Source organism: Desmodus rotundus, chromosome 4, assembly GCF_022682495.2.
Source record: "Desmodus rotundus isolate HL8 chromosome 4, HLdesRot8A.1, whole genome shotgun sequence".
Taxonomy (NCBI): Eukaryota; Metazoa; Chordata; class Mammalia; order Chiroptera; family Phyllostomidae; genus Desmodus; species Desmodus rotundus.
Window position 1 is genome coordinate 13,399,867 of NC_071390.1, and position 14,031 is coordinate 13,413,897.

The 14,031-nt window shown below is 35.8% G+C and overlaps 1 protein-coding gene across 6 annotated transcripts in view; it reads right to left on the reverse strand.

Annotated features, from left to right (window-relative positions):
- Positions 1–14,031, reverse strand: part of VTI1A (vesicle transport through interaction with t-SNAREs 1A) — a 341,946-nt gene that overhangs the window by 259,304 nt on the left and 68,611 nt on the right. For 4 of the 6 annotated variants that reach the window (XM_024555622.3, XM_045191378.2, XM_053923520.2 and 1 more), the window contains exons 4-5: positions 7,533–7,610; positions 1,140–1,160 (exon numbers count right to left, since the gene is read on the reverse strand). In XM_024555622.3, coding sequence (XP_024411390.1) covers positions 1,140–1,160; positions 7,533–7,610 — 99 coding nt within the window. The remainder of the gene's footprint in view (positions 1–1,139; positions 1,161–7,532; positions 7,611–14,031) is intronic. The other 2 variants (XM_024555623.3, XM_045191379.2) reach the window with 1 other exon arrangement.

The following is a 14,031-nucleotide window of genomic DNA, read 5'->3' on the forward strand; positions in this document are numbered from 1 at the left end:
AAAAGAAGGTTAGAGGGTGTGGGTTTTGTGTATTTTTAGCTTTTATTTATACATCATTATTACTTTTTCTAAGAGAAGATATCGTTCATGCATTTTCAGTTAAAAGATTTGTTGAAGACCACTATCTACAAGCCTCTAAATTAGCATTTGTATCCCCTGGAGAATGACTGACAAACAAATAAAAAACTTCTAGAAAAATTTCAATCAATGCAGTCAATCTAAATTCAGAAATAATTCACAGTACTCTGATTATTATAAGCAACTGGGCAATTTTTAAATTGCAACATGAGCCACTATTTTATGTCCTGAAATAAAAGCAACAAAACTGCACTAAGTAAAAAATGAAACTACTCCATCTCTGCAAAGAGTACCAAAGCATATTTGATAAGTTTAGCCTAATTAAAAAAAAATAACAACAACAGAATCATTCACTATTTCTCACTGATATGGGGATACAATTATAACATTGCTGTAAATATCTGCTGGGCCACAGAAATGTCTGAGGCTGCATTATGAAACAGGCTAGCAAACTCAGAAAGATGAGAACTCACTTGGGTGCTATTTCCTACAGAAAGGAAAGTGTTTAACAATGACGAGAGCTTTGGCTCTTCTTAGGTGTCCGTGTACACAGACTGGGAGGGCATTTATAACATGTGTGTTTCCCCCAAAAGGATAATAGATTCATGGTATCTGATGTTGAATTTTGGGTGAGGGAAAGAAGTTTATTTAAAAACAGTTTTCAGTAAAGTAAATCGGATTGTCAGGAAAAAAATTAGTCATATTGACTTCTTTGTGAAACCAATGTAAATAAAACAAGTCTGAAGTTAGTTTACATTAAAATGATACTTCATGATAGTTTTAAGATATTCCTTTGTTTTTCCTCCTTTTGGGGCTTTTAAAATATGAATTTTCCACCTGATGCCAGCAAATAACAATGATCACTGAAACAGGCATGATTTGGATATGCTTGTTTTTTAAAGATAATCAGCAGAGAATATATCTAGCAATATAATCAATAATTTTGCTCTGTGCAGGTTTTCCTGGAAAAATGAACTCAAAGATCTTACTTCAGATTTAGAAACTCAATTTTATAGGGAAAAGCAGAATTTAAAAAAAAAGGCAAGCTAGAAAGTACTCACCTCTTCACGTAATTTTATCAACTGCAACATGAATGCACAAAAAAAAGATAAAAAGAAAAGAAATGGCAGGAAAGAAAGATCAGTTGTGTGACAGGATACAGAATTAACATTGACAATTTATCTGTTTACATGTTTAGCATTTAAAAATCACAGACAAACACATTAAAAGAACCTAAACATAGACTACATGCAGAGTTTTTGAACGAATAAAGATCACTTTCTCACACTGTCACATTAAACAAAGAGAATAGTGTGAAATTCTCTTTTAAAGTACATCTAAGACACCATCATGAAATAAAGGGGAACGACTTCATAGAAGTCTATATTATAAAGAAAGAAAACAAGTTTACTGTTCCTCTCTTCTAAGAATGTACCACTGAAAAGGTTTTGTATATACAAGTTTTCAGGATGTTTCTAGATTTTGAATCTTGACAACTGATTTCAGATTTTACCTCCAAATGAAAATGATTAATAGTTCATGCTTTTGTCCCAATAAGTATTTAAAACAAACTATTATGTTACTTAATGTCATACTTGTACTCACTCTAGTAAAAAAATTGCATTTGGAGATAACATTGTTTTAATTGAGAATAATGCATGCCAGAATAGATAATACTTAGGACACGGTATCAGAAAATATTTCACTATCCTTAGAAACACGGTGTATATTAGAATTAATTTCCAGATGTTTGTTTTGCTTAAGAGGCTACTGTAATCACATGGTGCTTTAAAAAATTTTTTATGTTTCTTTATTTTTCAATTTTCTTCATTTTTTAAATTGGGCCACCTCAAAGCAATGGACTCTCCTGCTTCATTGGTACTGCAGTTGTTTTCACTAAAGTCAGACCCCAAACCTATCTTTACTTGTTAGTAAGTTGTCCTGTGGTTAACATTTTAACTCTCTTCTGTAGAACATTTTTCTATCTGCCTTAAATATAACACATAGAACAAGTTACTTAACTCTTTAGAAACCAGAAAATGACTATAACCATTTGGCTCATTCTTTGTGTGGGTAGATGTGTATGTTCACCAGTATTGTACATTGCAAATACCAAATACCACTGTGTAATTGAGAAGATTGCTATAGTTTCTGCATTGAACAGAAACTGAAACCTGTGTTGGAAGAGAGTATAAACCTTGTTCTAAGTCTGAAATGTGCAGCCTCAGCAATTCAGGGCTACAATTGATAAATTTTAAACATCCAAATATCTGTAACATCTGTTATAACACTTGACATATGCAGGCCAATAGATTAAAGTATGGCTTTGGGAGAAACGTGCTATGAATTGCTCCCTGTAATTCTCTCCAAAAGTATCATGTTTACGATAGCCCAGATTTCTCAATGCTTAATGCTGGTTTTGTCTCCAATTCAAAGAAGGCAGCAGGCATTCCAGCTTATTCTGTTATTTCATTTGTTAAAGGAAAAGTATTTCAAGTACAAAAGAATGAGATTTCAAAATTGTTATGAATCTCATAAAATGGGTATAGAATCTATTACATAATGTCTCAGTGAAAATTAAACTTTTAACGTCGTCCTTTCAAAATATACAAGAAGTCATTATTTTTAGTTAATACGCTCAGCAACCATCCAGTGGGTGGGAGTAAAGCCCCTCATGCTTCGTGTGGAAAGGTACTGTTCTTCCTCAGAAGAGGTAACATTGTAAACGAAAATACCTGGCCTGTCATACATCGGAATCTCTCTCTCTGCTCTCCCACCACCATGGGAACAAGGCAAACATCGATTCTCAGAAGGAGGAGACCTGGGAATGGCTCGCATAGCTCTCTTTCCTTTCTGGGGGCACCATTCATCACTTGACTATGATACTTAAAGGGCCAAAGTTTAAAACTACTCCTCGGCATTGGAGACCGTTTGGGGCACGCCACCCTGCCATAATCAATGAGTGTTTAAAATGCTGCCCATTTGTTTCTTCAATAGCTTCCAAACAAAAAACGTTCTATCTCGTTTGTGCTGCATGGCTACCTTCGAGCTCCACGCCGGATTTGTAGCTAAGCTAAGCTAGGTAACGGGGCGGGTTTTAATCTCTACTTTTTTTTTTTTTTTTTAAGGGCTGAGAGTTTTCATTCAAGTAAACAAAAGATGGTCTGTATCTGAAAACCGGGGATGCTTAGACTAGACGGAAAGTAGCGATTTCTTGTATCATCGAGGCACTAGCTCCAGCCTAGACGACAGGCGAGCGGGCCAGGCCCCCACGTTGAGCTACGATCCCCAATATCTCGGCTGAAACAAAGCATGTTCACCACCACTCCCCCACACAGGGCAGAACGGGACACAGGAGGATCTAATCTATTCCTTTGTGGGCTGAAAAAATCTGGTTTACGCTGGTTTGAGCCAGTGGAATCTCTGGTGGCTCAGCCTTCTGCTGTGACTCAAATCAAAACCGCTCCGCAGAGCCTGCCAGGGCCCCCGCGCGCGGCGTGGGCGGCGCATCATGTGACCCCCACGGCTCCCGATTTCTCGTCCTTACAGCTGATAACGCCACTGCCGTCTCTGTCCGCATACAGATAACGAATAAATGCTGAACTCTATTAAATGCCCTTTACACATTATCGTGGGTCGAACACACAATTTTCTGAACTTACGATGACAGTCTATTTATTTTGCTATAAACCCTCAGCACGTCACGAACAGATTTGCGCCTGGTAATGATCTGCTCTGCCAGGGCTGGAGGAAATGATACCGACCTCCTTCAGATCTGGGGGGAATTAAATTGACCGACTTCGCCCCCTGGCCTGTGGCTGAAGTTTGACACACTTTATGCACAGCAAGCTCAAATCGGAACTTAAGAGAAGCTCGTATTAAAAAAATTAAGCAATCCTATCTGCTAAATATTACTTCACCACAAAAATTTGGGCACGTTTACAAAGAGCCTACTCTTTATGTATCTCTCTTTGAACCCTCTATCTAGGATTTACTCAAATAGCATTTACGCAGGTTTATTCACTGATCAATACAATTCTGCATATGGAAACGGAGAGACTATTAGAGTTCAAAAGTATTGCTTGGAACATTTTATTTACCTCATTGTGACACTTGACTGTGAAGGGGATTTAATTCTACAATATGTACTTTTTTCCTTTTCTGAGAATGGGTTTCATGAAACTAAATCAAGTTAACAGCTATTAAGGTTTCCACTCTAAATACAGCATCTCTCTATATAAAAATCTCAATTCTCTCAAGAACTAAATTATTGCTATGTGGAATAGAAAATGTGATATTTTAAAAGAATAGAATGATAATTAATGCCTCAGACAACAATCCTTGGAAAGCTGATGACCCAACAATAGTACTCAAATATGCAAAGTAGGTAATTTTGTCCCTTCTTTGTAAACAGGGATGAACTCTATTTGATTGTATGGAATGGATATGAATCAGAAATAAATTTATACAAAGCAATTAATTTGAAATTACATGAAATTATGTACTATATGAGGGACATTAAAGATGCAGTTGAACAATTCTTAGTATTTGAAATCTTAACATTTCTAATTATGGTAGAAATATTTATATATAAGAGTAAATTAATATCCTCTATAGTTAATTGGAAGATTATAATTATGTGTATAAACAGCCAGGTTTTAGTGCCTTAAAAAAAAAAAAGGCATTATAAATGGCCAGAATGAGAAGTAATAGCTATGGCATACACATTTGTCTAAATCACCACAAAAAAGCCAGTATAGGGAGGTGGATATTGTATCAAAATTAAGTCAATAGTACTTAGTTTATATTACCTATTTATAACCACTGCTATGGATTCTTTATTATTTTCATTTTCTGACCTATAATTAAAAAAATATTGAGATATATCCCAACTTCAGTGAAACAAATATTGTTATTTTTGTCTCAATTTGTTTATATTCAAGTGTTCTCTGTATATTAAAAGTTTATGATAAACCAGTAAGTTCTAAAAATCAATTTATCAATAATTAACTTGAAAATAAACTTATTTGTGGGCAGAAAATACTTTCTTATATAAATTACATGTAACTTGACTCAGAAAAAACTACCTTCTTTGCCACTCAGCTATAAAAACTAATATAAAGAGCCAACTTAAGATCCTTTCTTCCTTTAAAGAAAGGGCTCTGTTTTAATTCCATAGTCTGAATGGATATTGATGCAGAATAAAGGGTATTCTCAAGTGACCATTCCTGTTTAAGGATGTTTTAGGGATTTTAATTCCTATATTATGATAAAGAGCCTGAAAACAAAATTTAATATCTTCATTATGATATGGAAAATTTTCTACACCTGGTAACTAAATATCCAAAGAGTTAAGTGTGGTTTCTTTGAACTTTCAAGCCTAATTCAAATTTTAGACTGAAAAGTTCACATACATAATAACCTAATAGTTACATATCCATGACTATAATTTATCATACTCTATTTATTGAAGTGACAGCTTCTTACGACTAAACTTCAGGTTCTCCAAGCACTTTCAGAATTTGTAAGTTTGATTTACACCAGTCCATGGGAAATCTCTGTGTTATCACTTGAAAGTGACAGGAATATAATTTGAAAAATTCAGAAAATATGAATGCAATCTATTTTTGTGGAATACTTGTTTTTAGGCATAAAAAGATCACACCTATATGTAGGTAAGACAAATGTTTCCGGCACAGAAATGCCCATTAAGAGACGTGACTATGGTTAAAGAGACGTGGGGGGCCTGCCACAGTGCTGCACCGCCCATCACAATAAAGGCACCTGATTAGCCAGGAACACCCCTTTCTGCCCCTTTCCTCTGCATCAGGCAGTCGTCGATTTGAAATGAGGGAACAATCTATAGCCTTTTAAAGAACTGACATGGGAACTACACACTCACTTTTTTGTAAAAAAAAAAAATATATATATATATATATATAATGCTCTTTTTTTTAAGTAAAGATAGGAAATAAAATTATGATTCACTCATTCAAGAGGTATGCAACCTAAATCTCACTTAAAATAGGAAGAAAATATTTTTTTCTCTCAACCTTACATTATTTAATCTAGTATGAGTAGGACTCCTTTATCACATCACCCTTTTGTGTTTGATGTGCTCCATGTACTTTTTCTTTCCCTTAGCAGTTCTCACATTTCAATCAGGGGAGCCGAAATCCCCCAGTCGGATCTTAAAGTGTGTACATGTCCCAACTCAGGCTGATGCCATCCCAATAGTGGAGAAGGTGAGACTTTCCAAAAACAAACATCATCAGCTCAGTGATTCTTCTTCCTTTTTTGGGTGGATGGGGGACTTAATCACATCAGCAACACCCCTATTTTATATTATTATAGTAGGTAGTAATATATTTTCAGCATATACAGACCTATAATATAATTTATTTGAAATCATAAATGCAATTATGCAATTTTTATAATGTGTATCAATACATGATTATGTTTTACAATCTTAGTAAAATTTTGGCTTATTCCATGGACGATGTATTTCATTCAGGCAGAGTAGAGATCTTTATAATACTTGCTAAAGTAAAATTAATAAACAGGTGCAGGTCTTGCTTCTGAAGTCCTCTATGTTTAAAAGTCCTCTATCTTTAAAAGCAAGTCACTACCAGTCACTAGGGTTGAGACATTTTAAAAATCATCCCTGCACTGAGTTTCCGGAAGCATTTTTCAGAAGTCATATATATTAGTTATATGAATTGATTAAATCTGCAGTATTAATTCAAAGAAAAAAGTGGGGCACAGACTCGTGACACTACTGTGTGACCCAGTGAGACCTGACAGCCAAGTTCTAAGGCCCTTTGAAGAAGAAACTGTACCCTATTTTTTGTTTGTGCAGATGTTAATTGCAACACGACTTTCCTATTATTATTATTATTATTATTATTATTATTATTACTAGGCAGAGGCAGAACTTCTCTATGAGCATCCAAGCTCCACACTGGCACGTACAGTTTGCATTTTACTGAATGTATTTTTAAGAAGCTCCACAATAGGAGACTGAGCTGCCCTGTTGAGTTTTGAAAGCTTACTTTCATTTGTTTTGCTGCAAGTGTTGATTTAATTATACTGCATTATTATCAAAGCTGCATTGTGTACTTTTTTATTCCTTTTACATGTGTTTGAGGTGAAGACCTTGGCTTTGTCTGCAAACAGTGTGTTTCAAGTTATTCCTTAAGTACTAAATAATAAAGAAAAGAGAAAAAAAGATTTTTTTTTTAAAGATAGCAGACAGTGATCCCAAGGTAAAGGGTTAAATGTAAGATCTCCAAGAAACATTTTGAAGTTGATTAAGACTCCAGCTTTGCATTAAACAGTATCACTTCCACATGAGTTGCTGCTAATACTGTGAAGGAGCAGCTTGGGAGCCCAGTGTGCCCGTGACCTCCTTCACCCTCCAGCCACCCACCGGGCCTTCCTGATTAGCATGCTACCTGGTTCTCTGAGGAATTCCCATCATCCCCTAGGAGCTCATTGCGTACTTCGTCACTGTAGGCGATCCGTGACCTTTTCTATAAAACAAAACAAAAAGGGAGAGAGCGAGATGAACGTTAGGAAGTAAAGGCTTCGAAGCATTGTTGGTATCAAGGCTGATCATCTCAAACCTCGAGAGCCCCCTAATGGAAAACTATTTGCTACAATCTGCAAACCAAAGTTGTGTAAAGTTCTTGAACTTGAGAAGGTTAACGTAAATTAGAAGGTTTTCAAATACCAATAATGGAAGAAAATGCACTGTGTAAATACTCCATTAATATTCAAAATGGGCCAGAAGTGGTATATTATTCCATATGTAGCCATTCAAATAAGAATACTAAACCCAAGGAAATACAGCTTTGTAGCTGTATATCTGCAAAACTCACCAGGTTGTAATTATGAGCACATGAGGTTCTTTAATATTGTGGCAGGACATGTATTTTACAATACAGGTCTTTTAAAATCTCTAATTCTAGGATAATATTGTATCTGCATACATACGCTGGAATGCCTGAAAAATTGTTTATCTATATTTCATTATTGTGATGTTTCTAACCCAAAAGAGATGAAACTTAAAAGCCCGACCCGTTTCCAAACAGTAATTTAAATGTCTCTAGGTCCTCTATAAACAATGGCCTGAGGAAAAGTATGGGAGTGTGTTGTGGGCATGCGTGCGTGTGCCTGGTAAAACAAATTAAATTCCCCAACCCTTGTAAATAAAAGCAAGGAGGCTATGAGTCAACTTTTCACAATCCCAGTAAATAAAGACAAGTGGGCTATGAGTCAACGTTTCGCACGGTGAAATTTTGTTTTACAAGAAGTCTACCTTTACCTGTAAAGCCAGAGGGACGTGTCTGCAAGCAATTCATGACCTGTACACATTTGGAAAAGCTAAAAGGCTCTGAAGATTAGTTGGCGGGCTACAATGCAGTCCTGAGATGCTACTTTGGCATCACTATGTCAGGTCCAAATTCAGATTTATAGGCTACTCTGTTGCCTTTTCTGCTTCTGAATTAACTAAGCAAAACAGTTGATTTAAAAATGGCAGTCGGAAAATAGTAATCTTTTTCTCACTTGCGGTCTACAGTTCTGAACTTAAAATTTCTTACCTGTCCAACAGTTGTTGGAAAAATTATTGCAATTTAAAAGGACTATCCATAATCCATGATCAGAAGTCAACAAGATTTTTAATTAGATTTCTAAAGTAATGAATAACACTGCTTTGCCACATAGAGATCATAATATCTGAAACATAAAATCGTATTATACTAGAATTCAAAAGGACTTTGAACAAGAAAAACCAATAGATTTGAAATCATGTTAAAGTAGCTGCTTTTCTCAATTGGGGTTCTTATCTGAACCACAAAACACAGAAAATTATTTCGGTAAATATTTTCTCAATTCTCCCAAGAATGGTACATAAAAGAGAATTTAATTTTTTACATAGAACAGAAGCCTTAGGGCATTAGGGCTTACCTCTCTAGCAGAACCCAGTTGAAAAGGGCTGAAAGGAGTATAAATAAAAATAAATACATCTAGATACCCTTTTAATTTTTAGGGAAAAAAAGGAAAAGCCGGTCTCATGGCGTTCTAAAGGTAGCTTTGGTTAAACTGGGGTCCTCACTCACAGCTCAGTGCTCATTCTATCACACAAAACTCCCTCACCATTTTATCACCCTCTGGACACTCAGGAAAAAACAGAACAAACATGCAAAATGTTTCAGTATAAAGGAGATGACAGCACACCGTCCCCGCCCTGAGTCGGTACCCAAGGTTGCGTTCCCTGCTACAAGTGTGTATCTTATACCTTGGCAAATGCAGTAAGTCTGTATGTAGATAAATAAAACCAATTAACATTGCAGAGAGGACAAAGTAGAAAAGTTGAGTCATTAGCCTGACGTCAGTAATGGCATTTCTATCAGACGTCTCAACAATTCAGGAGTGACCCAATTCACTCACTTGTGAACATGCTAGATGTCTTACCAAACAGCACATTGATTAAATCTGCTTCTCTTACTATATTTATTCAAGCTGCTATTAATTAGATATTTCTGTTGACTTCATACAGAATTGTACTAAAAATGCTAAGTTACAAGGAGAGTGTACTTCATGGCCTTACTGCAATATTTAGACCAAGCCAAACCTTTCTTTTGCCCATGTGGCGATTCCCACTACAGTAGTTTCAAACTAGCTAAGCAAAGTATTTTACAGCATTAAAGGAAATGAGAACCTTTAAACAGGCTGTGGTATCAGAGCTGCCTTTTTAATTATTCATTTCATCACTATGGGGGACTAAAACGTTCCACAGTATGCAAGAATATCATATGGAGAGTGTTTTTGTTTTCCCCTTTTTTCACCCAAATACCAACAAACTGGCATAGATTGTTCAATTACATTATATTCCTATTTTGATTTACTACACTTCAAAAGAAGAAGAAAATTACAAGCATGTATCCCTAAATATCTCGTCTTGTTTTGAAAACCAGCAATTAAGAGTGTACACGCTCGGCAACAGAGGAGACCTAAGAATTTATCCACAGTTGAGGGGTGGTCCCTACAAATGTCATTCTTTATCATCGGGATGGCAAAACCCGGCCATTTGGATAGCTTTCTGGATGTAATCAAGCAAATGATAGGTTCAGTTTACAAAAAGTTCCCTGATAGGACTGACTTCTGTTAAAGAATGAAAAGATAACTCATTTCAAACATCAGACATAGTCCTTCATGAAAATGATACAATCAATGCTGGAAACTGAACTCTTTACACTTGAGTATCATTTTACAAAAATTGTTTAGTATCAAGACTTTGTTTTGTTAAGAATTATATTTAAATGTCTGACATGGGTATTTTCTCCTAACTTCTTATGGTTTGAAATTTTAAATTAAGCTGATTGTAATCCGCCATAATTTAGCCTGCGGGATCATCATTAAACTAATTGGATACCAAAAAGGGAAAATTCCTTTGAGGGAAAAAACCGCTTATTTTATGGATGATTTTCCTCCAAAAATCAATAAGTTATTTCACCTTTTAAGGAACTTTTAAAACCCTCACTCTACATTACTAAGTCGTATGCCATATTCTAATTTGGGGTATTCGAAGTTAATGAAACTAAAACATCTCCTCTATCTTGATAAACTAACTAAAATCATTTTACTTTATTATCAACTGTATAAAATCTGTACTTTAGCCAAATGCAAGCATGAGGATTTGAGCTGGAAATGTCACACACTCAGCTACAGTTTGAAGGAACCCAATTCATAATGCATTTTATAAATAGTTAATGACTTCTATACATAAGCTAACCAGGCAAATCAAGAAATTGTCAACATTTTTAGTCTTAGTTGTCAGTTACCACCGTCTACTGGTGCTTTATAAGTGGCTTCTGGAGAAGACAGAAGCTCTATGCAGTTTGTAATCTATTGTAATTTGGGGTCTGTACCGTAAGGATGGGAAAGCTTCAGCTGACAATATTTGCCACGCACACACACACACACACACACACCATTAAATACAACACAAGAGCATTTCTCACTTTTACTTGTGTTTGTGTAAAACTTATTCCTTTTAACTAATACACTTAGGTGAACTAGACACAATTGGACAGAAAAATCTAGAGACCATATACGAACTATAAAAAATTAGGACATTAACAAGGGATTGTTATCCCTAGGAAGTTAGGTGCCCTGCGTTTCAATGGCTATTTCAAACTGATGACAAAAGTGAGTCCTTCGTTATAAAAGTGAGAATTTCAGATTCCAAGCAGTTTTCACTTGGTCTATGAACAGACCTTTTGCATACTGAGTGGCTGATTTTCTCAAAGCCAAGTTCAAACAGACACCCTTGCTCAGTTCTATCTGGCAATTTGGCTTAAAACTATGTACTTGACCCAAGCCTTAACATTTCCCAACTGAACTGAATATATTCCTGGACAGGCACTGCTAAACTATTGTAGAAACAAAATGAATTAACTTAGCTTAAACTAATTAAGAACTGTGATCTGTGATCCCGCTCCTGTATGTTTCTACACGTGAAACAGGGTATACATAACCAGAATGAGGATTCCACAGCCCACCACCAGCATAAGCATAACAATGAAGTTGGTTTATTACTAAAGCGTATATGAGAATTTAATTTCCAAGGAGTGCACATGGCAAAGCAATTGCTTAAATTGCCTCACCTGGGAATTTAATACAATGTTATCATCAGACCAGCCACATTGTAAATAGATTTATAATGCTTTCCATGTGCTGCACTCTGTTGCATATGAATTAAGTAATGATCTGGTATTACAATAAAATCAGCTAGTTCCCACACCTGGCAGACAGGATATTTCACTAAATTAATACCCACACAGCTACATCACAAGGCATGGGAGCGGAAACCATCTCCAAGGCATCCGGCCTGAGTCTTCCATGGGAGGCAAACACTCCGTGCTTATGTACAATGTCGCTATGAAGAATGGGCTGCTCAAGACAATCTGTTTCTGACATCTGTATCGCAGAATTAAGACTTCCTCATTCCCATTCAGTTTTGGCCTAATTTTCTTCATTCAGTACTTTAATTACTGATCAGCAATCCACAATGTTCACAAACACTGAGAAAGGCCTTTATTCTAATCTATGTGCTGCAGACAGCCAAATAATGGATAGAAAGTGCAGTGTGGTTTCGGTAAGTAATGAAAGAACAGCTTGTCCTACTTCCTAATCAAATTGGTCTATAGAAGAACTGGTTAATAGATTTCTCCATAGGTCTAAAACAAATTACCCAGTCTGGCCAGACTTTTCCATGGCTTCTACCATTTCTTTCAGTCTCCATATATTTAACAATGCTCAAGGTTACCAGGTGATACATCTATTAAAAACTGTTATGCTTTCGTAGCCAAAGAATTTAAATGCTCTAAAGAATTTAACTGCTCCTGTTATAATTAACACTTTGGGATATCTACAGAATACCATGCAATTATATTTATTAGCTGGTATTGTAATTTCTGGCATTTATTTCGTACCTAATTTTATCTGGTTCTAATTAAATAATATCATACTTCTAAAATGCCCAGGTGGCACTTTCTAAAATTCATCTATCTTGAGCACAAAGCATTCCACGTTTAACCTCAATTTCTGTTTCTCCATGGCCAATTCCAGCTTTGCATCCGCACTCCACCACTGACCCAGGACTTGGAAAAAGGCTCATCAGTCTAGGACAGGTAACTGAAGTTTTGGAGAAGAAAATGAAAAGGAATTCGTGAAGTTTTGTTTAGTACAATGTCCTGTGTTATATTAATTTCTGGCAAAAAGCGATTTAGGATTAAAGCATGCCACGCGATGCCATTCAGGTAAAGGCAGAGTAAACTACTAGGCAAATGTCTGATCCCTACAAAGCTGTTAGGGTGAAAAAGCACAGACGCTGAGTGAAGAGAGCAGAGATAGCATTTTAGTTTGTGACTTTGGTCAAATTAAGTTTTCTGAATATCAGTTTCCTCAGTCTCTAAAAGGATGGTGATAAGATTTATTTCCCAGGGCTGTTGTGAGGACTTAAATATTATAAACAAATGGAAACTTATCCATAATACCTCAGATGTGATAACCCTGCAAATGATATTCAAGTAAATGTTAATTGATAACACTGAAAAAGAGGCAATAAAACCAGTACACATGCAGGCCAGAGAGTACAAATCACTGCATCCTCCTAGAAAATGATCTGCTATTCTGTACCAAAAGTAGCTTCAGAAAGTTCACATTATGTAACCCAGTAATTCCACTACATTGTTTTGCCCAATTCCCTATTTTAGCTGCTACAGTTTGGGGGTGATTTTTAATGGTAAAAACTTTCCTGCATTTCTTTAATGATATCAGAGAAATTAAGTTCCAATCTGTTTCTTTTAAGTAATTACTTCACTAACCATGGTTTGCTCTTGCTCAGGGGACTCTTTAGGGTTAAAGGTCAAGTTCACTCACTGGAAAGTACACATGCCACACGTCACTAATACTGTAGTGTTAACAAAGGGAAAAGACACTTTCTATCTGTCATAAACTCGTGGCCAACAGACCATATGCAGGCCACCAGAGAGGAAATTCTAGCGTGCCCTGCTGCTAGGCTACCAACAGTTGGAAACGCAGGCTAACATTGAGAACACTGAAAAAACCCATTATTCTTGAAGTATGTAAAACCAGGAAGAGACACCCAAATACTTTTGGAAAAAAGTTTTAAATACTAATGTGTTTGTATTATAGTCACTCTCATTTATTATTTTGCTTGTATTTTCAAAAAACACATTACATGGTTGAAAAGGATATTTATGTTTGGGCTGTAAATAAGATAAATTATACCATATTTTCTCTTACTTTTTAAAATTTAGCTATCATGTCACATGTGAACACATGCATATGATGAGTATATATACATACACACACACACACACACACACACACACAAAGACTAAAAAAAACCCCATATGTGAT